The sequence below is a fragment of the Scyliorhinus torazame genome, chromosome 17 (assembly GCF_047496885.1).
Source record: "Scyliorhinus torazame isolate Kashiwa2021f chromosome 17, sScyTor2.1, whole genome shotgun sequence".
Taxonomy (NCBI): domain Eukaryota; kingdom Metazoa; phylum Chordata; class Chondrichthyes; order Carcharhiniformes; family Scyliorhinidae; genus Scyliorhinus; species Scyliorhinus torazame.
The window spans coordinates 74,691,144-74,719,030 of record NC_092723.1 but is presented as its reverse complement, the minus strand read 5'-3'; the positions used below and the strand labels follow the sequence as shown (position 1 = coordinate 74,719,030).

Genomic DNA, 27,887 nt, shown 5'->3' with positions numbered 1-27,887 from the left:
TTCTTACTGTCCTTATTTTACTAGAGAGCTGCTGTCCTTTACAAAACCTGTCTGGTCTTCCGCGACTACACCCAGGACACAACCTTCCATCTGGCCTGCCACCAATTTAGCCAGTACTTTCACATCTGTATTAAACAGCGATATGGGCTAGATGACCCACATTCTAACGGGTCTTTCCCCTTCTTTGGTACCAATGTGATCGTTGCCTGCATCATTGTCTCCGACAGCTCCCCCTTCTCCATACCCTCATTAAACGACCCAAGAGACACGGTGCCAGGTCCGTCGCAAACCCCTTATAAAATTTTGCTGGGTAGCCATTGGGCCTCGGGGCATTCACTGACTTCATACACCTTATACTGTCCAAGACTTCCCTCAGCCCCAAAGGCTCCTCTAGCGCCTGCCTATTCTCTTCCTCCAGCTGTGAAAACTCCAGTCCGTCCAAAAACTGCCCCATGTTCCACCCTTCATGCCCTGGTCTGCCCTGTACAGCTCCCTAAACATCTCATTTAATCTCCCCGGATCCAGCACCACTTACCCGTCTCTGTCTGTTTCCTCAATATTTTCCTGGACCCGGCCTGCATCCATAGTTCATGTGCTAACATTCGACTTGCCTTCTCTCTGTACTCGTACTGCACCCTCCTTGCGCAGCTGCCGCACCGAGCTCCCCGTCGTCAACTTATCAAATTGCCCCTGTAATTTTTTCCTCCTCGCCAGGGTCTCCATGTTGGGCGCCCTCAAATACTTCCTATCTAATTCGACTATCTTGTTCATTAACCGCTCATACTCCTCCCTCCTTTTCCTATCCTCATGTACCTTGAACGAGATTACCTCCCCTCGGACCATCGCCTTAGTGCTTTCCAAAATGTGGCTGCTGACACCTCCCCGTTCTGGTTCAACCCTACATAATCTTTAATCACCAACCACACTTTATCACAAAACCCTCTATCTGCCAACAACCACGAATCAAGCCTCCAGCCCGGCTTCTGCTCCCATCTCGATCTAAGCCGAATCTCCAGCCAGTGGGGCGCATGATCCAAAATTACTATCCCCGCGTACTCTTCTCCCCCACCTCTACCAACACCCCCCCCCCCCCCCCGGCTCATCACTAAAAAGTTGATTCTTGAATACACCCTATAAACATGCAAGAAAAAGGAGTACTCTCTTCCCCCTGGATTCTTAAAGTGCCACGGATCCATTATACCCATCTTTTCCATGAACGTCCCATCTCCTTTGCCATTTGTATTCTACCCATTGACCTGGGGCTCGACTTATCTACCCTCGGCTCAAGAACACAATTAAAATCTCCTCCCATGATCAACTGGTGTGCGGCAAAGTCCGGGATCGCTGCCAGCAGCCCCCTCATAAAACTTACATCATCCCAATTCGGTGCATATCCATTCACCAATACCACCGGCATCCCCTCCAATACCCCGCTCACCATCATATCTCCCACCCAGATCCCTCACTTCTTTTGTGCTCACAAACCCCGTTTTCTTGCTGATCTGGATGGCCACCCCCCGTGACTTTGAGTCGAACCCTGAGTGGGACACCTGACCCACCCAGCCCTTTCTCAGCCTAACCTGGACCTTCATGTGGAGGTGTGTCTCCTGCTGAAAGACGATCTCCGCCTTTAAACTCCTAAGGTGTGCAAAGACCCAAAATCTTTCCACCGGCCCATTGAGCAGTTGCACATTCCATATTGTAAGCCTTACTGGGGGCTTGCGCCTCCATTCCACTCTACGTCTGCCATCCTCCCCTTTCGGCTCTACCCACTTTATTTTCACCCTGTACCAGGCCCATCCAAGATGACCCCCTTCTCCGCCCCTGACCATCCTTCTTCGTCAACCCTGCCGCATCGTGTCTCCCTCCACCTAGGAGGAAAAGAAAAATGCCAACCCCCACTCTACCCCTATCTTCCACTGTTCTTGAGTGTCAGCCCCTCCGCGTCCCAAAAAAGTTCAGTTCTCCCCCAGTTTATGCTCCTTAATAAAGTCATTGGCTGCTTCTTGTGTCTCAAAATAGTATTCTTGGCCCTCATACGTCACCCATGGTTTCGCCGGATAGAGCACTGCATACCCGATACCTCGATACAGCACTGCCTTGGCCCTTTTGAACCCCGCATTCAGTTTTGCCAGTTCAGCTCCAAAGTACTGGTATATTCAGGCCTTGTTCCCCTCCCATTCGCAGTTCCGCTTCTCCCTGTTCCACTGCACGATCTTCTCTTTCTTCACGAACTCATGGAGTCTCACGATCACCGCCCAAGGCCATTCCTCGGCTCTTGGCTTCTGCCTCAGAGACCTGTGTGCTCTGTCCACCTCCAGGGCCTTGTCCAGCACCCCCGCCAGAATCCTCGAGACGTGATGGTGGCACTCATGCTTTCCACTCCTTCAGGTAGGCTGACTATTCACAAATTGTGCTTTCTCAACCTGTTTTCTTGTTCCTCCACCTTTGCTCTCAGCATCTTGCAAAGGTCTCCTAAGAGTCCCACCATCACCTCCAGTGCCACCACTCTATCGCTGTGTTCTGACATTACTTTCTCCATCTCTCGGATCTGCGACCCCTGTGCCTCCAGATATTGCTCAACCCTTTCCATCGAGCCCTTTACGGGTCCCACAACCCCTTTGATGGCCTTTGAGCCATCCTCCTGCATCTCCTACCTCTGCTGACGAACTCTTCCCTGATGAAGGCCATCAACTGTTCCACTTGGGGCCTACCAACTTGCAGGCACTTCCCCCTCCGCCATCTTTCCAGTAGCTGCTACGCCACAATGGCCCCCTGTACCATGGTGCCACCTTCAGTTTGCTTATCCACCCTACAGCTTCTGCTCTCATCTAAACAAGCTGACAGACAAACCCTTCCAATCTCCTGCAAAAGATCTCCTTATCAAGGACCTATCTGATCTCCCGACCCTTCCAATTTCCCTCACAAGGGCTCGAAACTGCTTCATCACCAACCTTTCTCAACTCCCTGATGTGGTACCGATCACCATTGTTATAGGCCAGGGTTTAGAGAACCCCAAAGGGTATCATGGAGTTCGGCTGGTTTAGCACACTGGGCTAAATAGCTGGCTTTTAAAGCAGACCAAGGCTGGCCAGCAGGACAGTTCAAATCCCGTACCAGCCTCCCCGAACAGGCGCCGGAATGTGGCGACTAGGGGCTTTTCACAGTAACTTCATTTGAAGCCTACTTGTGACAATAAGCGATTTTCATTTCATTTCACATGACTCACAACTTTTAAGAGATTGTGGTATGGGGAGCACACGGCTTACCCTACAGGTATGGTACAGCAGAAAATGGACGAGTGGTTTTTAAAACAAAACAATGTTTATTCTGTGAACTCAAGTTAACCTTTCTGAAACAAACAGTGAACATCTTAGCAACCAGTAAATCAAAAACACCCCCCAAAGAATAAAACACTAAGTAATCTGTATGCTGTTCTTTTAACATCCAAAAACTTAACAAACCTCTAAACAGGAGCACATTAGGGTTTACATTCAATACTGAAATCATTTATTATTCTGAATTCACCAAATGATTAAGATAGTCTTTGGATGGCAGACTTCAGATGCAGCTCCCTGAAAAACACACACCCAAGCTCTTCTCAAACTGAAACTAAAAAACAGAAGTGGAGCTCAGCTCCACCCACACTCTGACATCACTCCAGTAACATGAGCAGCTCCATTTATTAAAGGTACATTTCTTAAACATCCATTTCTTAAAGGGTACTCTCTCGTGACACCTCCCCACTCCCCCCCCAAGAAAAAAACAACCCATCAACTTCAAGATGGTTTCATTTTTCACCATCCTTTAAGAAATGCACACAGTAAATGTACTTTCTCATTTCAAAAGACAACACACGCAAACAGATGTAATAATATAATCCATTTTTGTTCTCCTTCTTCCAACTAAAATCCTTCTCAATTAACAGTCTCTTTGAACAAGAAGGTCTCTGCACGATCCATCCATTGCTGTACGCCACAGCATCTCTCTTTAAAGTCAGATACTTTAGTTCAATCTGATCACAGAGTCCCTTGCAATACTCCAACAATAGGAGCATTGGTTATCACAGTTTTCAGGCAGTCAAATGCCTGTCGAAAGTCCTCTGTCCATTGAAATTTTCGACGTTTCTTAAGCAAGTCCATCAATGGAGCAATCACGCTACAAAACTTTTGCACCAATGTTCGATCAAATCCACTCATGCCAAGAAATCGCATTATTTCCCTTTGTCTCGAGGGTATCGAAAACTCCTCAAGGAAAGTGATTCGAGCTTTTCCAAATTCACTTTTGGCTAGGTTCATCACAAAACCCGCCTCCAGAAGTCGATTGAATAACTCCATCAGATGTTTTAAATGTTCTGTCCATGTCTGGCTGAAAATTACGAGATCGTCGATGTATACTGCACAATTGGGTATTCCTGAAACAACTTTGTAAGTTAACCGTTGAAATGTGACTGGGGCGTTTTTCATGCCAAATGACATAACTTTGAATTGGTATATACCATCTGGAGTCACAAAAGCTGAAATCTCCTTCGCCCTTTCGGATAAAGGTACCTGCCAGTAACCTTTAAGTAAATCCAATTTGGAAATAAAAGCGAACTGTCCCACTTTCTCAATGCAATCTCCAAACGTGGGATAGGATAAGAGTCCATTCTTGTAACTGCATTAACCTTTCTATAGTCCACACACAACCGTTGGGTACCGTCTGGTTTAGGTACCATCACTATGGGTGAGCTCCATTGGCTGCAACGCACTTCAATTATGCCATTTTTAAGCATACTCTTAATCTCTTTGTTAACCTGCGCCAATTTAAAAGGGTTAAGTCTATGTGGATGTTGTTTGATTGGAACAGCACTTCCCACATCTACATCATGTATAGCCATTTTACTACTTCCCAATCTATCACCACAAACTTGCCCATGTGATATCAATAACTCTTTCAGGTCAGTTTGTTTTTCCTCTGGAAGGTAACTCACCAATTTATCCTAATTTTTAAGAACCTCCTCATTTTCCAATTGAATTTGAGGTATGTCGAAATCACAGTCATCTGGATTTGGGTCATCACTTTGAGTTAGAATCATTAAAACCTTCTCCTTTTTCTCTCCTTACTTTTCAAACTACCTTTTAAGCATATTCACATGACACACTCGGTGATTCTTCCTTCTATCTGGAGATTTTACCACATAATTAACCTCACTTAATTTCCTTTCAATCTGATAAGGTCCACAAAACCTTGCTTTTAAAGGTTCACCTACCACTGGTAACAACACTAAAACTTTATCTCCACTGGCAACACGACGAACTTTGGATTTCTTGGCCGCGACCCGTTTCATCACATTTTGTGCAACTTTCAAATGTTGTCTAGCCAATTCACCTGCTCTATTTAATCGTTCCCTAAAATTTGACACGTAATCCAATAATGTAATTCTGGATTTCTCACTGACCAATTTTTCCTTAATCAAGTTAAGTGGTCCTCTTACCTCATGACCAAAAATTAGTTCAAAACGACTAAATTTGGTACTCATTAGGTGCATCCCTAATTGCAAACAATACGAATGGGATTCCTTTATCCCAATCCTCTGGATAAACTTGACAATAAGCCCTCAACATTGTCTTTAATGTCTGATGCCACCTTTCTAATGCTCCCTGCGATTCTGGATGGTACGCAGTTGATTTAAATTGTTTTATTCCTAAGCTATCTATTACTTCTTTGAATACATTTAAGGGGCATCTTGACAAATACATGAATAGGGTGGGAATAGAGGGATACGGACCCAGGAAGTGTAGAAGATTGTAGTTTAGTCGGGCAGCATGGTCGGCACGGGCTTGGAGGGCCGAAGGGCCTGTTCCTGTGCTGTACTTTTCTTTGTTCTTTAACCTCAAGGTAAAATTGGATCCTTGCTCCGATTGTATTTCTGTGGGTCGTCCATATCTCGTAAAGAATTTAAGTAATTCTCCACAATCTTTTTAGCTGTACTATTACGTACTGGAATGGCCTCTGGAAACAGAGTAGACACATCCATTATAGTCAAAACATATTGATTCCCACTTTTTGTTTAAGGAAGCGGTCCTACACAATCAATTAGGACCCTTGCAAAAGGTTCCTCAAATGCTGGAATGGGTATAAAGGGCGCTAGTTTTATAACTGCTTGAGGTTTCTCGATCACTTGACATGTGTGACACGATTGACAAAATTTAACTGCATCTTTATGTAGTCCAGGCCAATAAAAATGTTTTTGGATTTTAGCTTGAGTTTCCCTTATTCCCAAATGACCTCCCACTGGTACCTCATGCACAACTCTCAACACTTCCTTTCTATACCCTACCGGCAATACTACTTGATGAACTTCTGCCCACTTTTTATCCGCCTGCATATGTAAAGGTCTCCATTTTCTCATCAAGACATCACTTTTACGGTAATAACACTCTGGTATACACTCAGATTCCTCTTCCGTGTATGCCTTCTGATATATCCGTTTTATTTCTAGATCTCTTTGTTGTAACTCCGCCAATTTTCCTAAACTAAAAATATCCACCTCATCCTCCACCTGTTCTTGTTCTTTTTCAACCATCTCATTAAAACTCGTTTCTGATCATTGCACTTCCACTTCATCTTCACTCTTTGATTTCTCCTCTTGTCTTAACCTGTGACTTTGCGACCTTGTTACTACACAATCCGGAAAAATCCCAGGATATTCGTCCTTCAACACTTCAGTTGGCTGATTTTCCACTGGCTTATCAACCACAGTAGGCATCACTCTCACCTGCAATCCAGCTATATTATTACCCAAGATAAACTGTATTCCTGGACAAGATAGTTTATCTATTACTCCGACTACCACTTCACCACTCTTCACTGGACTTTCCTACTTTACCTTACCTAATAGAAGGCTACTCCTCTCACCCTGAAAAACACATATTACCACCTTTTCTGGCAACATTCTTCCCAAACTACATAACTCCTCATCTCTTACCATTAAAGATTGACTAGCTCCCGTATCTCTTAAAATTTTGACTTCTTTACCTGCTCCTCCTGATACACATGAGTAAACTTTACCCACACAAGTAAATTCTTTAAAGAGATCTGTCACCTTCTTATCATTCACCTCTTGATCAGGCTGTACAATCTTTTGCACCTCCTTCGCTTCACTTGGACTTTCCTTAACCACTTCAACAAACCCCACTGACTTATCCTGTTTTACCACATCAGCCTTCCCAGTGCTTTTCTTCAACCACCAACACTGTGACTTTACATGGCCTAGTTTATTAGTGAAAACATTTGAATCTTTTTGTTTCTTTTCCACCCTCCTGGCTTTCTTTTTTAATCTGAGGTACACTCTCCTTTTTATTTCCCATCAGATCACCTTTACTTTTACCACTTGAGTATTTCTCATATGCCCAGTTTCTATCCCTCACAGGCTGAAACTGATGTCGGAAACCAAGCTTTGATTTATGAACTAATTCATAATCATAGAATTTAAAGAATTTACAGTGCAGGAGGCCATTCGGCCCATCGAGTCTGCACCGACTCTTAGAAAGAGCACCCTACCCAAGGGTGAATAACAGGTAAGCTCTTTCTTTCTTTTTCTTTTTTTATCTAGAGGGGATGGCAGGCAAGGTAGTGCAATGTTCCTCCTGCAGAATGTTTGAGGTGAGGGACGCCGTCAGTGTCCCTGCTGGTTTCATCTGTGGGAAGTGCAGCCATCTCCAGCTCCTTAGAAACCGCGTTGCGGAACTGGAGCTGGATGAACTTCGGATCATTCGGGATGCAGAGGTGGTCATAGATAGAAGCTTCAGGGATGTAGTTACTCCGAAGAATAAAGATAGATGGATGACGGTGAGAGGGGCTGGGAGGAAGCAGTCAGTACAGGGATCCCCTGTGGTCGTTCCCCTGAGTAACAAGTATACAGCTTTGGATACTCTTGGGGGGGGGGGACTTACCATGGATAAGCCATGGGGTACAGGTCCCTGGCACAGAGACTGTCCCTGTTGCTCAGAAGGGAAGGGGGGAGAGGAGTAGAGCATTAGTCATTGGAGACTCCATAGTTAGGGGGATAGATAGGAGATTCTGTGGGAACGAGAGAGACTCGCGGTTGGTGTGTTGCCTCCCAGGTGCCAGTGTGCGTGATGTCTCGGATCGTGTTTTCGGGATCCTTAAGGGAGGGGTCCACATAGGTACCAATGACATAGGTAGGAAAAGGGATAGGGATGTAAGGTAGGAATTCAGGGAGCTAGGGTGGAAACTTAGATCTAGGACAAACAGAGTTATTATCTCTGGGTTGTTACCCGTGCCTCATGCTAGCGAGACGAGGAATAGAGAGAGAGGAGTTGAACGCGTGGCTACAGGGATGGTGCAGGAGCGGGGGTTTCAGATTTCTGAATAATTGGGGCTCATTCTGGGGTCAGTGGGACCTCTACAAACGGGATTGTCTACACCTGGACCAGAGGGTACCAATATCCTGGGGGGAAATTTGCTGATGCTCTTCGGGAGGGTTTAAACTAGTTCAACAGGGGCTTGGGAACCTGAATTGTAGTTCCAGTATACAGGAGGTTGAGAGGAGGGAGGTCCTGAGTAAGGTTTCAAAGTTGCAGGAGTGTACCGGCAGGCAAGAAGGTGGTTTAAAGTGTGTCTTCTTCAATGCCAGGAGCATGCGGAATAAGGTGGGTGAACTTGCGGCATGGGTTGGTACATGGGACTTCGATGTTGTGGCTATTTCGGAGACATGGATAGAGCAGGGACAGGAATGGTTGTTGCAGGTGCCGGGGTTTAGATATTTCAGTAAGCTCAGGGAAGGTGGTAAAAGAGGGGGAGGGGTGGCATTGTTAATCAAGGACAGTATTACGGTGGCAGAAAGGACGTTTGATGAGGACTCGTCTACTGAGGTAGTATGGGCTGAGGTTTGAAACAGAAAAGGAGGTCACCCTGTTAGGGGTTTTCTGTAGGCCTCCAAAAAGTTCCAGAGATGTAGAGGAAAGGATTGCAAAGATGATTCTGGATAGGAGCGAAAGCAACAGGGTCGTTGTTATGGGGAACTTTAACTTTCCAGATATTGACTGGAAACGCTATAGTTTGAGTACTTTAGATGGGTCCGTTTTTGTCCAATGTGTGCAGGAGGGTTTCCTGACACAGTATGCAGATAGGCCAACGAGAGGCGAGTCCATATTGGATTTGGTACTGGGTAATGAACCAGGACAGGTGTTGGTAAGCACTTTGATGGGCACAATGGACATGTGGAGCTTGTTCAAGGAACAGCTACTGCGTGTCCTTGATAAGTATGTACCTGTCAGGCAGGGAGGAAGTGGTCGAGCAAGGGAACCGTGGTTTACTAAAGCAGTCGAAACACTTGTCAAGAGGAAGAAGGAGGCTTATGTAAAGATGAGACGTGAAGGTTCAGTTAGGGCGCTCGAGAGTTACAAGTTAGCTAGGAAGGACCTAAAGAGAGAGCTAAGAAGAGCCAGGAGGGGACATGAGAAATCTTTGGCAGGTAGGATCAAGGATAACCCTAAAGCTTTCTGTAGATATGTCAGGAATAAAAGAATGACAAGGGTAAGAGTAAGGCCAGTCAAGGACAGTAGTGGGAAGTTGTGCGTGGAGTCCGAGGAGATACGAGAGGTGCTAAATTAATATTTTTCATCAGTATTCACACAGGAAAAAGACAATGTTGTCGAGGAGAATACTGAGATTCAGGCTGCTAGACTAGAAGGGCTTGAGGTTCATAAGAAGGAGGTGTTAGCAATTCTGGAAAGTGTGAAAATAGATAAGTCCCCTGGGCCGGATGGGATTTATCCTAGCATTCTCTGGGAAGCTAGGGAGGAGATTGCTGAGCCTTTGGCTTTGATCTTTAAGTCATCTTTGTCTACAGGAATAGTGCCAGAAGACTGGAGGATCGCAAATGTTGTCCCCTTATTCAAGAAGGGGAGTAAAGACAACCCCGGTAACTATAGACCAGTGAGCCTTACTTATGTTGTGGGCAAAATCTTGGAAAGGTTTATAAGAGACAGGATGTATAATCATCTGGAAAGGAATAATTTGATTAGAGATAGTCAACACGGTTTTGTGAAAGGTAGGTCGTGCCTCACAAACCTTATTGAGTTTTTTGAGAAGGTGACCAAACAGGTGGATGAGGGTAAAGCAGTTGATGTGGTGTAAATGGATTTCAGCAAAGCGTTTTATAAGGTTCCCCACGGTAGGCTACTGCAGAAAATATGGAGGCATGAGATTCAGGGTGACTCAGCAGTTTGGATCAGAAATTGGCTAGCTGGAAGAAGACAAAGGGTGGTGGTTGATGGGAAATGTTCAGACTGGAGTCCAGTTACTAGTGATGTACCACAAGGATCTGTTTTTATAAATGACCTGGAGGAGGGCGTAGAAGGATGAGTGAGTAAATTTGCAGATGTCACTAAAGTCGGTGGAGTTGTGGACAGTGCGGAAGGATGTTACAAGTTACAGAGGGACATAGATAAGCTGCAGCGCTGGGCTGAGAGATGGCGAATGGAGTTTAATGCAGAAAAGTGTGAGGTGATTCATTTTGGAAGGAATAACAGGAAGACAGAGTACTGGGCTAATGATAAGATTCTTGGCAGTGTGGATGAGCAGAGAGATCTCGGTGTCCATGTACATAGATCCCTGAAAGTTGCCACCCAGGTTGAGAGGGTTGTTAAGAAGGTGTACGGTGTGTTAGCTTTTATTGGTAGAGGGATTGAGTTTCGGAGCCATGAGGTCATGTTGCAGCTGTACAAAACTCTGGTGCGGCCGCATTTGGAGTATTACGTGCAATTCTGGTCGCCGCATTATAGGAAGGATGTGGAAGCATTGGAAAGCGTGCAGAGGAGATTTACCAGAATGTTGCCTGGTATGGAGGGAAGATCTTATGAGGAAAGGCTGAGGGACTTGAGGCTGTTTTCGTTAGAGAGAAGAAGGTTAAGAGGTGACTTAATTGAGGCATACAAGATGACCAGAGGATTGGATAGGGTGGACAGTGAGAGCTTTTTTCCTCGGATGGTGATGTCTAGCACGAGGGGACATAGCTTCAAATTGAGGGGAGATAGATATAGGACAGATGTCAGAGGTAGGTTCTTTACTCAGAGAGTAGTAAGGGCGTGGAATGCCTTGCCTGCAACAGTAGTGGACTCGCCAACACTAAGGGCATTCAAATGGTCATAGGACAGATATATGGACGATAAGGGAATAGTGTAGATGGGCTTTAGAGTGATTTCACAGGTCGGCGCAACATCGAGGGCCGAAGGGCCTGTACTGCGCTGTAATGTTCAATGTTCTAAGGTCAACACCTCCACCCTATCCCCGTAACCCAGCAACCCCACCCAACACTAAGGGCAATTTTTGGACACTAAGGGCAATTTATCATGGCCAATCCACCTAACCTGCACATCTTTGGACTGTGGGAGGAAACCGGAGCACCCGGAGGAAACCCACGCACACACGGGGAGGCTGTGCAGACTCCGCACAGACAGTGACCCAAGCCGGAATCGAACCTGGGACCCTGGAGCTGTGAAGCAATTGTGCTATCCACAATGCTACCGTGCTGCCATTTCTGCTGCTAACCTCGCAGTTTTAACCCTCTGTTCTTCCACATGAGTTCTCACTACATCAGGAATTGAATTTTTAAACGCCTCCAAAAGTATAATTTCTCTGAGAGCTTCATATGTTTGGTCTATTTTCAAAGCCCTTATCCACCTCTCAAAATTACTGTGTTTGATCCTTTCAAGCTCCATGTATGTTTTACCAAATTATTTCCTTAAAGTTCTAAACCTTTGCTTCAGGCACTAGTTCATATGCACTTAAGATGGATTTTTTCACCTCCTCATACGTCCCAGATACCTCCTCCTGTAGTGACGCAAACACTTCACCAGTTCTACCTACCAGCTTTGTTTAAATCAGTAATACCCACATGTCCTGTGGCCATTTCATTTGTTTAGCTACCTTCTCAAATGAAATGAAAAAGGCTTCTACTTCCTTCTCGTCAAACCTTGGCAATGCTTGGACATAATTAAATAGATTCTCACCAAGTCTTCGACTTTGACACTCTTTCTCACTATCCTCATCACTATCATCCAACTGTACGTTTCCCTTTACGTCTGCCAATTTTAACTGACTGTCATGTTTCATGGCCATTTTCTGAAGTTCAAACTATCTCTCTTTGTCTTTTTCCCTGATCTGTATCTCCCTTTCTCTTTCTTTTTGTTCTGCTAGGGCTATTCTTTCTTTTATCCTTTCTTCTCTCTCCTTTTCTTTTTCCTCTCTCTCTCTTTCGTATTCAAGCTGTTTTAATTCTTTCTCATGTTCCATTTGTTTAATTTGCAACTGGATTTTTGCCATTTCCAATGAGTCAAACTGTATCTCAGGCAACTTTAAATGCTTAACCACCACCATAATTACCTCATCTTTTCGCATTTTGTCAGGTAATGTTAATTGCAATGATTCTGCCAAATCTAACAGCCTGCTTTTAGTCTCTGTCCGTAAGGTACTGCGTGTGACCGTATCCACCCCCAAAAACGTCCGAGCCTCTGAAAGAGCCATTGTTCACAACACCACCCCCCCCCCCCCCCGCAATTATACTAAAATACCACACCTGAAAAGCAACCACAATATGCACACCCATCACTGTCTTTAAGTCCACTAAGCCAATCCAATAGATAAGACTTTTATCCCCCTTGAGCCCCCAATTGTTATGGGCCAGGATTTAGAGAACCCCAAAGTGTATCATGGAGTTCACCTGACCCACAACTTTTAATAGATTGTGGTATGGGGAGCACACGGCTTACTCTACAGGTATGGTACAGCAGAAAATGGACCAGTAGTTTTTAAAACAAAGCAATGTTTATTCTATGAACTCAAGTTAACCTTTCTAAAACAAACAGTGAACATCTTTGCAACCAGTAAATCAAATACGCCCCCCAAAGAATAAAACACTAAGTAATCTGTATGCTGTTCTTTTAACATCCAAAAACTTAACAAACCTCTAAACAGGAGCACATTAGGGTTTACAGTCAATACTAAAATCATTTTTTAATTCTGAATTCACCAAATGATTAAGATAGTCTTTGGATGGCAGACTTCAGATGCAGCTCCCTGGAAAACACAGACACACCCAAGCTCTTCTCAAACTGAAACTAAAAAACAGAAGTGGAGCTCAGCTCCACCCACACTCTGACATCATTCCAGTAACATGAGCAGCTCCATTTCTTAAAGGATCATTTCTTAAACGCCCATTTTTTAAATGGTACTCTAACGTGACACCATTCCTCCCCTCTCTAGCTGTGTGCTGGTTCCGAATGTCTCCCAAATGATAGCCAGACTCTCAATCTTACTGGCCCCAGAATTAAGAGATTTTAAAAATTGGTAATCAGGTCCTTCCATTTAATTCAACAGGACCTGAGATAAACCTGTTCTTTTGGAATTTCCAGCCCCAAAACAGCACCGTGGATCAAAATTCACCTCCAAGTTAACATCCAGCTCTTTGTCCAGTTCCTATTAAAAATGTTTTATTTTTGCACTATGTTTGAATATATATTTCACTTTCGTTCCGTTTATGATGCATATAAGCTTCACAAAAGTATTTTCTGCTTTTACCTTATTCTCCATTGTCTTCATTAATTTTTCCTTCTTCTTAACTTCATTTTGTAAATTTTTGGACTGTGAAAGAAAATTTTCAATATTTTGATAACTGAGAATATCCTTTTTCTTAAATCCAAAACTTTGTTCATTTTGCATAATTGCCACTTTTTTATAACAGTATAATAGAAGATAAGTTACCACCTTCATCCATTTTTAGCTATAAGTCTTTCTGTTACTACTGCTGCTGGAAATTACCACCCCGTGTCCCATCTTCCCTTTCCTTGCAGAAGTAGCTGAATGGATTTTCTGTTCCAATCCCACATCCAATGCTCCAGGAACTACAATGTTTGAATCACTCCACTTAGATTTTGCCTTTGTCACAGCTATTATCAGTCATTAACGGCCTCCAATACAAGGTAATAAGATCATACGAAATACCTTTAGTGTTGGGTGGGGTTACTGGGTTATGGGGATAGGGTGGTAGTGTGGGCTTGCATAGGGTGTTCTTTCAAAGAGCTGGTGCAGACTCGATAGGCCGAATGGCCTCCTTCTGCACTGTAAATTCTATATTTTAAAAAAGGGGGCAGCACAGTAGCATTGTGGTTAGCACAATTGCTTCACAGCTCCAGGGTCCCAGGTTTGATTCCCGGCTTGGGTCACTGTCTGTGCGGAGTCTGCACGTTCTCTCCGTGTGTGCGTGGGTTTCCTCCGGGTGCTCCGGTTTCCTCCCACAGTCCAAAGATGTGCAGGTTAGGTGGATTGGCCATGCTAAATTGCCCTTAGTGTCCAAAATTGCCCTTAGCGTTGGGTGGGGTTACTGGGTTATGGGGATAGGGTGGAGGTGTGGGCTTGGGTAGGGTGCTCTTTCAAAGCGCCGGTGCAGACTCGATGGGCCGAATGGCCTCCTTCTGCACTGTAAATTCTATGAAATAAACAGGAACAGGTCATTTACCCCACAAGTCTGCTTCACCATCCAATAAACTCATGGTTGACCTAATTGTAGTCTGAATTTCCTGTCTGCCCCCCGCCCCCACAACTCTTGTGGATGAAAAAGCTGTCCAACGTAGCTTTGAATTTATTCAATGACCCAGCCTCCACTGTTCTCTGGAGAAGAGAGTTTCAAAGCCTCTCTGAGAGAAGATATTCCTACTCACCCATATCTTAAATTGGAAATTCCTTGGGTGGGATTCTCCATCCCCAGGACACCCAGAATATGTTCCCCGATGGGATGGTGAATCGGGCGCAGGGCAAAATCGGGATCAATGTACTCTGATACCCTGCTGGCGGCATGAAATCCATGCAGCGGGACCAGGAAAATAAATGCAAATGAGTCATTATGACCCATTTACATCAGTTGACCGGGCTCACCACCCTATGCTTTGGCCTCCTCAGATTGTCCAGTCTCCGCGGTCAGGAATCACGTGGGCGAGGTTCGCCTGCAGTCTCTATAATTGTGAACCTGACGTGGTGGACCTTGCAGTGGGGCCAAGGGGGCAGTGGTTGCCCTCTTGGGCCGTCGCAAGGTCCACCATAACTGGGCCACGATGGTAGAGACTACCAAGTCCCCATCTGCACCATAAATCAGACCCAAACCCCGGAATTGCCTGGGACCCCCTCACTCCAAGTCCAGGGCTGACCCAACCCCCCCTTCCCAATAGGCCCCTGTCATAGAGGGACATGCGCCCCCACACACACAGGGAACGGGTCATCCCCATACTTGGTAGGATGGGGGTTGCGGGGCCGAATTGTGGTGTGGAGCATGTCGGGGCCAAATTGTGGTCAGGGCCGACTTGTGGTGCGGGTGGAGAAGTTGGGGTGGCCGATCTCAGGAGTCCATTATCGGCTGCCCACTCTACATGGCACCTGATATCAGGATTTCCCCAGGAATCCTTCATATTCAATGCCATACATAAATTTGCATGGAGTGAAACACTGAATTGCATCCCTCTTTATGATTGTAAGATCGTAAAACTAGTGCAATTCAGTTCCGGCGGGAAACATAGAGCAGGATTCTTCGTTCAGCAACGCCGGAATAGCGGAACGCGATTGGGCGGAGACCATGTGTGAGCCGAAAATTGAGACTGGCGCCAGGCTCCCAGCAGATTGCCATCGTCGGGTGCCATGCATTCTCTGCTGCAAGCCTGTGTGGGCATGCAAATTGCATAGTAAATAACATTGGCATATCATTAGCATATCATTAATGGGCCTGCCCAAGAATCTCTGTGTCTCCCGTAATGCTCCGCCTTCGCGAAAATACTGACGGAGCGGTTCACTTATGCTCTATAAAATCGGAAAACAGGAGCTGTAGGTGCTGAGGGAGAAAGAGGAATAGACATGGTCCCAGAGGTGTGACTGTGGGCTGACGGTCCAGTGCTGGCTGGGGGCGGCATCTGCCAGGCCCGGGGGGAGTAGCGAGGGGTGACCAGGGGATAGGCCATGGGTTGGGGTGGCCCCCCCCGGGACCGTGGTGTCCAAGCACAGACTGCCATTGCTGTGGTCTGCAAGGCAACCATCTTGATGGATGGGCAACCCACTGACCATCCACTGTGGCTTGTGATTGCTCAGAGCAACACTGGCCGGGTTCGATGTGGAAACGGGAGAGGAGATGGAGGGTTGGGGGGTGGGGGGGGGGGGGGTTGGAGGCAGGGGCCACCGTGTAGTCCATTGGACCTGGTTGGGCACGGGAGTACGCACCATGCTCACATGTATGACTTTCATCCCCTGCACTCAATAGATTTCAGTATCCAACCAGGAATGGTTGGCATCTGCCTTGCCGCCACAGCCCTGGCAGATGCATTGATGCTGTACAAGAAGGAGCTGCTCAAGGAGGGCCATTTCAGTAGCACAGCTTGCCGCAGAAGAATAGGAGCCGTCCAGTGAGGATGGAGAGCCGGCTGTTCAACAGGCCGAGGAGGAGGTGGGAAGGAGACGCTGCATTAAGCTCCATGTGTACTGGCAGCGCCTGCCCTTCGAGGACCTGCTGGACCGAGCATGTCACCGAAGACCTGAGCTGACATGAGGGAGACCATACGGCATATCTGCCGCATAATGGCGCAGCTGGAACTGCGGGGATATGTGGGAGGACATCCGCGCCCGGTGGCCGTCAAGGTGTCGGCCACCCTGAACCCTTTCGCCACGGATTCCTTCCAGGCGCTGTGTGGGACCTGTCTGGGATCTCACAGATCTCGGCACACAGGTGCATCCGTGCCATAACTGATGCCCTAGGTGCTCGGGTGGCACAATATATCAGGTTCAATGTTGACTGAGCCCACCACGTTTCCCGGTCAGTGAGACCCGCCGCCATCATAGGGATGCCCCAGATCCAGGGGGTGATCGATGAGACGCATGTCACCCTACGAGCACAGGCGCATGAGGGGCTGGGATTCACAAACCAAAAGGGTTACCACTCCATGAATTAACAGCTGGTGTACGACCATGAGATGCACATTGTGCACATCTTCATCCAAAATGTATGTACAGTAAACACCATTGGCATTTCAGTAGCGGGCCCGACCCAGTTTTGTCTGGGGTCTCCGCGATTCTCCGCCTCCACTGGGGCGAATTCCCAATGGAGGGGTGCACTGAGCTTTTAAAAATTATGAAACTGACTCCATGGTTGGTGAGGGAGAGAGAGGAGGTAGGACACAGAGAGGCATGACATGGGCTGCCAGGCCAGGACTGGGGTGATGCCCAGGCATGGATCGCCATTGCCGCGGCCTGCAAGGCAGCCATCTTGCTACGCACCCCACTGACCACCCACCTTGGCCCCTGGTTCTGCAGAATTTCACTGGCTGATTGGTGCTCTCACCCCCGCCCCCACTCTCCCACCCGCCGCACCCCAGCCCCCATCCCACAACCTCCAAACCGCAGTCCGCATTCTCCACCCCACCACCACCGCACCCCACCCTCCGCCATAACTCCCGCAACCGGCTGCCACATGCCGGCGGGGCATCACATGGCCCACCCAAGAGCAACGTCCACAGTAGCCCCTATAGGGGGGTGCCGGACAGGGGGTGTGAAGACAACCGCTGGCATGGGCAGTGCCAGCCGATGATTCCCCTGCTGGGAATTCCGTGGGTGCGGAAATGGGGGAGGGGGGGACATGGGAGGGAAGAGTCCACAGTGCCAACTGGGAGCACCATATAGCCTGTTAGACCCAGTTGGGCACGGGGATACGTTCCTTTCTAACATGTCAGTCTTTCACTCCCCGCAGACAGTAGATATCGGAATACAACCAACAATGGTGTCCTTCCTCCTAGTCGGCGCAGCCTGGGGGATGCACAGCTGAGGGTGCAGTAGCGGAGAGTGCAGCAGTACAACAGGGGGCAGCCGCTCGGAATGGAGAGCTGGCCACCCAACAGGCCTGTCATAGACGGACTGGACGTGCTGTCGAAGGGGGACAGTGAGACATATCTGATGGCACACCTGGCACTGTAGGGGTATGGGGGAGGACACACGTTCCCGGTGGAAGTCAAGGTGATGGACGCCCTGAACGTTTATACCATGGGGTCCTTCCAGACGCCGAGTGGGGATTTGTCCGAGATCTCACAGAGCTCGTTTCGCAGATGCATCTGCGCCGTCATGGAGGCCCTAGATTCCCAGTGGGCACAATACATCCATTTCAATGTGGACCAAGCCCATCACGATTCCAGAGCAGATGGTTCGCTGCTATGCCCCAGGTACAGGGGGTAATCAATGGGATGGATGTCGCCCTATGAGTACCTGCAGATGACAGGCCAATCTTTACTAACAGAAAAGGGCTCCACTCAATGAATTTGCAGCTGATATGTGACCATCAGATAAGCATCATGCACGCCTGCGCCTGATACTCAGGCAGTGTGTAAGGTGGCTTCATCCTGGGACGGACCCCATCACCTCCTCCTCTTTCGGGGTGCCCAATGGCCCAGGGCTACTCCATGGGCTGGAGGTGCGAGCGGAGCTATTCCCTGATGCTCACCCACCATCTGGCCGTACCAGTCCAGGAGGCCTGCTCTCGCCTCGGTTCTGCATGCTCGCGACGATGGAGCACAAGGATTGGACCACCTCAGGCTGGGACTGTGGCATATCATGCTACGACTGTGCCACAGCGTTCTGGGTCTGTGTCACATCAGCCAGTGCCTGCGTCATCTCCCTTTGGGATTGGGCCACCTCCCTCTGTGTCACTGCCATGTTGGCCAGCACCTGGGCAATGCCGCCGACACTCACAGCCATGGCCCTCGGTGACTGCGCCAAACTCAGGAGCGCTGCTGCAACGAAGAGGTGACTCTGGCACATGGCTGCCTGTGACTGGGCAGTCCTGTCCTGGGCCTCTGCCACCGCTTGCACAATTTGCCCCAGGCCTTAGTTAGACATGCTGATCCGTAGCCAAACCCCTCGCCCACAAGGCCTCCACTGCGGACGCCACCCATCCGGTGTTGGCCTGGGTGGCGCTCATGGTCGGCACCACCTCCTGCTCCTGCATGCAGTTGGACTCCTCCACCTACGCCTGAAAGTACTGGATGCTCGCCGACAATCCCTCATGTAGTCCCTGGCTCTGCGACTGCATCTCTTCAGTAGATGGGACTGTCTGTGCCAGAAGCCCGGAACGCGTCTGGAGTCGGCCTGGGGTCGGCCCACCTTCCGAGCGTCCACCCCGTCAGGAGTTCCTACCTCAACATGATGTATTGGAGCATCTGTGTGATGCACATGGAGATAGTCCCAAGCAGGAGCCTCTTCACTACAGTGCCCAACCGAGGTGAGTGTCTCTGGGATGGTGGAGGCTGTTGGAGACAGCTGTGATGGGAAATCCGTGTCATCCTTGGACTCGAGTTCCTGGGTTTCCTGGGTCTCAGACATATGGGTCAACTCTGTGTCGGTTCCGCCCTTGCTGCTCGGCACAGAGACTGTGGCACCGGCTGTGGTGGGGCGAGGGGCACCAACAGCTCCTGTAAGACACAAGACAAGCTGCATGGTTAGACTGTGGGTCGGAAGGGTGGGAGTTGGGATACGGTATGGGGATGAGTGTAGTGTGGGGCTGAGGGTGGTGTGGGGTTAAGGATGGTGAGAAGGTGGTGTTGGAGGAGGTTGACACACATGGCACGGGGAATCACAATTCAGCAGAGTCTCACTTTCTCGCCCACGGCCGATCTCCACCCCAGGAACTTCCCCTCCCTCGGACCCACGTCCACGGCCCGCTGCTCTGCCGGGGTGAAAGGCCACAGGTCCGGTGGTTCCCCTCCAGTTCTCTCCCACCTCCGGCGGTTATAGGTGGCCTCTCCTGGTGTGGGGGAGACAGCCAATGCAGTATTAGACAGTCCGATGCATGCAGCCCAGGGAGTGGGTAGCTGGGCTTCAGTGGCCAGGGCACCCGGCAATGCGGCCAGTATAGATGCTGGCATGCGGTGCAGGATAGGGGTTCGGCCACCCTTCTGGTGGGGCGGATGGTACGGTATGAGCGGCACGGTAGTACACTGGTTAGCACGGTTTCTTCACAGCGACACAAACCCGGGTTCAATTCCCGGCTTGGGTCAAATTCTGAGGGGAGGTTACACGTTATCCCCATCTTTGCATGGGTTTCTTCCGGGTGCTCCTTCAAGGTTTACTTAAACAAGTCCCAAAAGACGTGCTTGTTAGGTGAATTGGACATTCTGAATTCTCCCTCAGTATACCTGAACAGGCGCCTTAGTGTGGCGGCTAGGGGATTTTCACAGTAACTTGCAGTGTTAATGGAAGCCTACTTGTGACGACAATAATAATGATTATGATTATTGCGGGGGGGGGGGGGGGGGAGGTAAAAGATGCATGAGGTGGGGGTTGGTCCCAGGGGCACAGTGCTGCCTACTCACCTTGGTCGGCCTGAGGAGGTTGTACAGACCGGTCTGGACAGTGTTCCCATGGCGATGATAGTCTCTGCCACCTACATCCAGGCATGGCGACCAGCAGCAGCTGGCAGCCTCCTGGGATACAGGGTAGCTCCCCTCTTCTTCACGGCATCCAGGAGGGTCGCCAGCTCGGCTCAGGGGGCGGCACATCACAAAAGCAGCACCATCCACAATTTCAGCGTCATCGGGGATTCTCCGCCACGTCATCGAACGTGATTTCGGGGATCGGGGAATCCAGCCCCAGGGCTGTATTGTTTTCACAGGGAACAAAAGCTCCCTCTGGTGGTAGAAACAGTACGAAGTCTTACAACACCAGGTTAAAGTCCAACAGGTTTGTTTCGATGTCACTAGCTTTCGGAGCGCTGCTCCTTCCTCAGGTGAATGAAGAGGTCTGTTCCAGAAACACATATATAGACAAATTCAAAGATGCCAAACAATGCTAGGAATGCAAGCATTAGCAGGTGATTAAATCTTTACAGATCCAGAGATGGGGTAACCCCAGGTTAAAGAGGTGTGAATTGTATCAAGCCAGGACAGTTGGTAGGATTTCGCAGGCCAGATGGTGGGGGATGAATGTAATGCGACATGAATCCCAGGTCCCTGTTGAGGCCGCACTCATGTGTGCGGAACTTGGCTATAAGTTTCTGCTCGGCGATTCTGCGTTGTCGCGGGTCCTGAAGGCCGCCTTGGAGAACGCTTACCCGGAGATCAGAGGCTGAATGCCCTTGACTGCTGAAGTGTTCCCCGACTGGAAGGGAACATTCCTGCCTGGTGATTGTTGCGCGATGTCCGTTCATTCGTTGTCGCAGCGTCTGCATGGTCTCGCCAATGTACCATGCTTCGGGACATCCTTTCCTGCAGCGTATGAGGTAGACAACGTTGGCCGAGTCGCACGAGTATGTACCGCGTACCTGGTGGGTGGTGTTCTCACGTGTAATAGTGGTATCCATGTCGATGATCTGGCACGTCTTGAGAGATTGCCATGACAGGGTTGTGTGGTGTCGAGGTCACTGTTCTGAAGACTGGGTAGTTTGCTGCAAACAATGGTTCGTTTGAGGTTGCGCGGTTGTTTGAAGGCAAGTAGTGGGGGTGTGGGGATGACCTTGGCAAGATGTTCATCGTCATCAATGACGTGTTGAAGGCTGTGAAGAAGATGACGTAGTTTCTCCGCTCCGGGGAAGTACTGGACGACGAAGGGTATTCTGTCGGATGTGTCCCATGTTTGTCTTCTGAGGAGGTCGGTCTGGTTTTTCGCTGTGGCGCGTTGGAACTGTCGATCGATGAGTCGAGTGCCATATCCCGTTCGTACGAGGACATCTTTCAACGTCTGTAGATGTCTGTTACGCTCCTCCTCGTCTGAGCAGATCCTGTGTATACGGAGCGCTTGTCCATAGGGGATGGCTTCTTTAATGTGTTTAGGGTGGAAGCTGGAGAAGTGGAGCATCATGAAGTTATCCATGGGTTTGCGGTAAAGCGAAGTGCTGAGGTGACCGTCCTTGATGGAGACAAGTGTGTCCAAGAATGCAACTGATTTTGGAGAGTAGTCCATGGTGAGTCTGATGGTTGGATGGAACTTATTGATGTCATTGTGTAGTCGTTTCAATGATTCTTCGCCGTGGGTCCAAAGGAAAAAAATGTCATTGATGTATCTGGTGTATAACATCGGTTGAAGGTCCTGTGCGGTGAGTAGGTCCTGTTCAAACTTGTGCATGAAGATGTTGGCATATTGGGGTGCGAATTTGGTCCCCATGGCTGTTCTGTGCGTCTGGATGAAGAACTTGTTGTCGAAGGTGAAGACGTTGTGATCCAGAATGAAGCAGATGAGTTGCAGAATTGCGTCTGGAGATTGGCAGTTGTCGGTGTTGAGTACTGAGGCTGTTGCAGAGGCTGGAACAGACCTCTTCATTCATCTGAGGAAGGAGCAGCGCTCCGAAAGCTAGTGACATCGAAACAAACCTGTTGGACTTTAACCTGGTGTTGTAAGACTTCGTACTGTGCTCACCCCAGTCCAACGCCGGCATCTCCACATCATGGTGGTAGAAAGGTAGATGTGCATTGATCTGAGCATCCCATGTAAACACCATCTGGTGGCCAGCACAAGAACTGCACTTTTCAGAACACCCCAGACCAACTCCGCTCACCGAAAATGGACCTGGAATTCTTAGATGAAACGCCATCTGGTGGTCGAAGGACAGAATTGCGCCAACCTGAATCGCTTGCATGAACCTACTTCCTGGAGGCTGCAACCTCAGCGGTGAAGACTCATCTCAAACCTAACCTTTAACCCCCATTTTCTTTTTATCCCCGCAAACCCTTACCTTGTGTGTGTCTGGGTAGATGGGACGGGGACTTGGGATTAGGTAGTCTGGTAGACCATTATCCTGTTATTTCCTAATATGTTCATTATATTTCCTTTTTATTAATAAACAGTTTGTTAATGTTTACCTTTAAATCTGCACCAGGATTCTCCATTTCATCAGCGGGATCCTCCGCTTCACTGGCAGCGTTACCACACCCGCGGGTTTCCTGACAGCGTGGGGTGGCCGCAATGGGCCAGATTGGGAAGGGCATGCGGCCCGGGCAGTCACAGGAGGTTGCTTTTGTGCACCTGGACTGCCGCGTGCGGGACGCTATAATGCCTCCTGGTTCCCCGACACCCTCCCATGTCCATCCTCCCTGCACAACACCACCCCACCCCCACCCAAAACCCTGCCATGATTCGTACCAACCTGACTACAGGGTGCGCGTCCTGGGTTGGCAGTTTCAGTGGGTCTGGTCCTTGGGATGGAAGATGATGATGACGCGCTCTGCGATGAGCTCTGGTATTCTGCATCGTTCAACAATGTCTGACTCTTGCCCACAGCAGCACTTTCTGCCGTACATCTGGGTGATCCCTTCAAGTGAGCTGGCCATTCCATCATCAGGTCCCATTGAAACCTTGTAGTGATTGAAGTGGGGATGGAGTCCGGGGAAGGGAAGATAGGGAAGGGGGTCAGTCCCGGGGCAATGTGCGGTGGCTGATCTGGGGGCCCTGGCCCCTGCCCAACTCAAGTAGCCGTCCAACTCCACTCCCCACCCCTCCTCCCAGGGTGCCTCTGCAGCCCTACCCACACACCCTTCTGACAGAGCACCTGTGCAGGTTGGAACGTTTGTGAATAGCCGTTTATTCTGTACAGGTGAGCATGTTTCTACAGGTTTGTGTCCGATGCGCTGCACCCGTGCCAACTTAACTAGTGTCTAATTTTCTGGCGTTACTGCCCTAACAATCCATCTCGGTGGTTCTCCAGGCAGTGCATCAGGGATGGAGATGGCCTGCCGCGATTCCCGCCCTGTGACCTACGTCCACTTTGGCGGTCGTCCTCTGGAGCGACCGAGCCTGGACGGGTCCGGCAATCTCTCACATGTCCCAGATGGCATAAGGCCATAAGACATAGGAGAAGAATTAGGCCACTCGGCCTATCGAGTCTGCTCTGCCATTCAATCACTGCTGATATTGTCATGTGAGAGTACCTTTAAGAAATTGGTGTTTATAAAAATAGATGTAGTGAATGTACCTTTCGAAACGGGTGTTTATCAGTGATATCAGAGTGTGGGTGGAGCTGGGCTGTCAGTCTCCTTTACTTTTGTTTTAGGCTGTTTGCTACAGGGTGTGTTTTTGTTTCGTTTTGAGAGTTGCATAGCTGCAGGCAGAACAAGGAGCTGTATAAGGATCTCTCTCTGCAAACTAAAGCCTGTCTCCAGACCAATTGGTGATTTCAAAATGATAACTGCTCTCAGGAGTGAATTTAAACCTGGGGCGGGATTTTCCCCTAACCCGCAGGGCGGCCGATACCGGCGCCGAGGAGTGCGTGAACCGCTCCGGAGTCGGGCTGCCCGGATCTCCGCATCTTCAGGGGCTAGGCCAGCGGTGGCGGGGTTGGCGCCAGCCCAGCCAGCGCCGAAGGGCTTGGAGCTGCGCCAACCGGCGCCGAAGGGCCTCCGCCGGCCGGTGCGAGTTGGCGCATGCGCAGGAGCGCCAGCGTGTTCTGGCGTCATCCCAGCGCATGCACAGGGGGGTTCTTTTCCACGCCGGCCATGGCGGACCGTTACACCGGCCAGCGCAGAGGGAAAGACTGCCCCAACGGTACAGGCCCACCCGCGGATCGGTGGTCTCAGATTGCGGGCCAGACCACCGTGGGGGTTCTCCCCATGGGGCCAGATCCCCCCGCACCCCCCCCCCCCCGAGGCCACCGCAGGCCGCCAGCAGAGCAAGGTCCCGCCGGTACGGACCTGGTGTATATCACGCCGGCGGGACCCACCGAAAACGGGCGGCCACTCGGCCCATTGCGGGCCGTAGAATCGCCAGGGGGGCCGTTGCCAACGGCCCCCGACCAGCGCGGCGCGATTCACGCCCCCGTCGAAAAACTGGCACTGGAGAATCCGGCAGCCGGCGTAGGGGCGGGATTCACCCCGCACCCCCCCCCCCCCCCGGCGATTCTCCAGCCCGGCGGGAGGTCGGAGAATCCCGCCCCTGATCTCTGTGTTAAAAAGGGTCTTTTGTCTTATGGATGTTAATAAGGAAAGATGAGGGTTTACTTATAGAATATTGTATCTGTGGGGAGGACTGGTGTTGATAGTTGTTAAGATGTTTACTGTGGGTTTATAAAGTGTTAACTGGTTTCATAAATAAACATTGTTTTAATTTAAAAGTACTGTGGATCTCTGGTGCATCACACCAGCAGAGTAAGCCCCTGTATTCCCCCATAACCACAATCTATTAAAAGTTGTGGGTCAGGTGAACTCCATGATACACTTTGGGGTTCTCTAAACCCTGGCCCATAACAATATTTTCTCAGCCCCATTCTCTTGCCTTCTCCCCATAACCCCTGATCCTCTTATTAATCATGAACCTTTCTATCTCCACATCCTATCTATCTCTGTCTTAAAGACACTCAGTGAATTGGCTTTAACAGCCTTCTGCGCTAAAGAGTTCCACAGATTCACCACCCTCTGGCTGAAGAAATTCATCCTCATCTCTGTTTTAAAGATCCGTCCCTATAGTCTGAAATGGTGTCCTCTGGTTCTAGTTTTTCCTACAAGTGGATACATCCTCTCCACATCCACTCTATCCAGGCCTTGCAGTATCTTGTAAGTTTCAATCAGATCCCCTCTCATCCTTCTAAACTCTAACTAGTACAGACCCAGAGTCCTCAAACGTTCCTCATAGGATAAGTTCTTCATTCCAGGAATCATTCTTGTGAACCTCCTCTGGACCCTTTCCAAGGCCAGCACATCCTTCCTTAGATACGGGGCCCAAAACTGCTCACAGTACTTCAAATGGGGTCTGACAAGATCCTTTTACAGCCTCAGAAGTACATCCCTGGTCTTGTATTCTAGCGCTCTTGACATGAATGCTAACATTGCATTTGCCTTCTTAACTGCCGAGCGAACCTGCACATTAACCTTAAGAGAATCGTGAACAAGGACTCCCAAGTCCCTTTGTGCTTCGGATTTCCGAAGCATTTCTCCATTTAGAAAATAGTCTACACCGAAATTCCTCCTTCCAAAGTGCATAACCTCACATTTTTCCACATTGTATTTCATTTGCCACTTCATTGCCCACTCTCCTAGCTTGTCCAAGTCCTTCTGCAGCCCCTTGCTTCCTCAATACTACCTTTCCCCCTACAAATCTTTGTACTATCTGCAAACTTAGCAACAGTGCCTTCAGTACCTTCTTCCAGATCATTAATGTATATTGTGAAAAGTTGTGGTCCCAGCACAGACCCCTGCGGCACACTGCTAGTCACCGGCTGCCATCGTGAAAAATACCCCTTTATCCCCAATCTCTGCCTTCTGCCAGTCAGCCAATCCTATATCCATGCCAGGACTTTTAACACCATGGGCTTTTAATTTATTTAACAGTCTCCTATGCGGCAACTTGTTAAAAGCCTTCTAGAAATCTAAATAAATCATGTCTACTGGTTCTCCTTTGCCTAACTTCTTTGTTACCTCCTCAAAGAACTCTATCAGATTTGTCAGACACGACCTCCCTTTGAAAAAGCCGTGCTGACTCGGTCCTATTTTACCATGCACTTCCAAGTGCTTCGCGATCTCATCTTTAATGACAGGCTCTAAAATCTTACCAATGACCGAAGTCAGGTTAACCGGCCTATAATTTCCCGCCTTCTGCCTCCCTCCCTTCTTAAACAGTGGTGTTACATTAGCCACCTTTCAATCCCCTGGGACCCTTCCTGCCTCCAGTGATTCCTGAATGATCATCACTCATGCCTCCATGATTTCCTCAGTTATCTCTTTTAGGGCCCTGGGGTGTAGTCCATCCGGTCCAGGTGGCTTATCCACCTTCAGACCTTTCAGTTTCCCCAGAATCTTCTCCTTATTAATGGTCACTGCACTCACCTCTGCCCCCTGGTTCTCCTGGAGCTCTGGCATCCCACTGGTGTCTTCCACTGTGAAGACTGATGCAAAGTAACTATCCAGGTCGTCTTGCCATTTCTTTGTTTCCCATTATTACTTCTGCAGCCACATTTTCCAGTAGTCCAATGTCTACTTTTGCCTCTCTCTTACCCTTTAGATATTGAAAAAGTCTCTTCCTATCTTCCTTTATTTTACTAGCTCGCTTGCACTCTTATTTCATATTCTCCCCCCTTATTGCTTATTTAGTTGTCCTCTGCTTGCTTTTAAAGGCTTCCAATCCTCTGGTTTCCCACTAATGCTCGCCACTTTGCATGCTTTTTCTTTAGCCTTTATGCTGTCCTTGACATCCCTCATCAGCCATGGATAACTTGTCCTCCCCTTGCAGGATGCAACGGGTCCTTTTGGTGAACCCCATCCCTGCCCACAGGCACAGGCAGAGCCATGGCCCCGATGCCGAGCAGCGATGAGGACGTTACCGACACGGAAGGGAGCCATACACCCAAGATCCAGAACACCACGGAGCTCAAGTTTGAGGATGACACGGAATTTCCGTAACAGCTGCCTCCACCATCCCAGAGACACTCAGCTCTTTAGTGAAGAGGTTCTTGGGACACACTCTGGTGCTCACCACACAGATGCGCCGGTACAACAGGTGAAGATAGGAACTCCCAAGGGGGCGGACGGTCGGTGGGCAGCCGAGGGTCGAGTTGCCATCGAGATGGGTTTCGAGCTTCTGAAATGCACCCTGTCCCATGGAGTAACCCGGGGGCCATCGGGCGCCCCGAGGGAGGAGAATGTGATGGTTCACGTGCCGGAGACTCCCGCAGCATCTCGGATTCCATTCCTCTCCTATCACTGGTGCATCTGCTAGGTAGCGGGCAGAACAGCATGGGACCACGTCACCTGAGCAACAGATGGGCCCATCCAGGCTTGGATGTCCCAGACGATGGCCGCCAAAGGGGATCTAGGTCGCAGGGCGGGAATCACACAGGAGCCTCCACTCCTGATGTACCATCTGGTGAATCACCTGGATGTAGCGTT

At 49.1% G+C, this 27,887-nt stretch overlaps 1 protein-coding gene across 1 annotated transcript in view; it reads right to left on the bottom strand.

Moving 5' to 3' along the window:
* sycp1 (synaptonemal complex protein 1) overlaps positions 1 to 27,887 on the bottom strand; it is a 755,262-nt gene that overhangs the window by 185,911 nt on the left and 541,464 nt on the right. Inside the window, exon 22 of the mRNA XM_072479793.1 lies at positions 13,588 to 13,650. Coding sequence (XP_072335894.1) covers positions 13,588 to 13,650 — 63 coding nt within the window. The remainder of the gene's footprint in view (positions 1 to 13,587; positions 13,651 to 27,887) is intronic.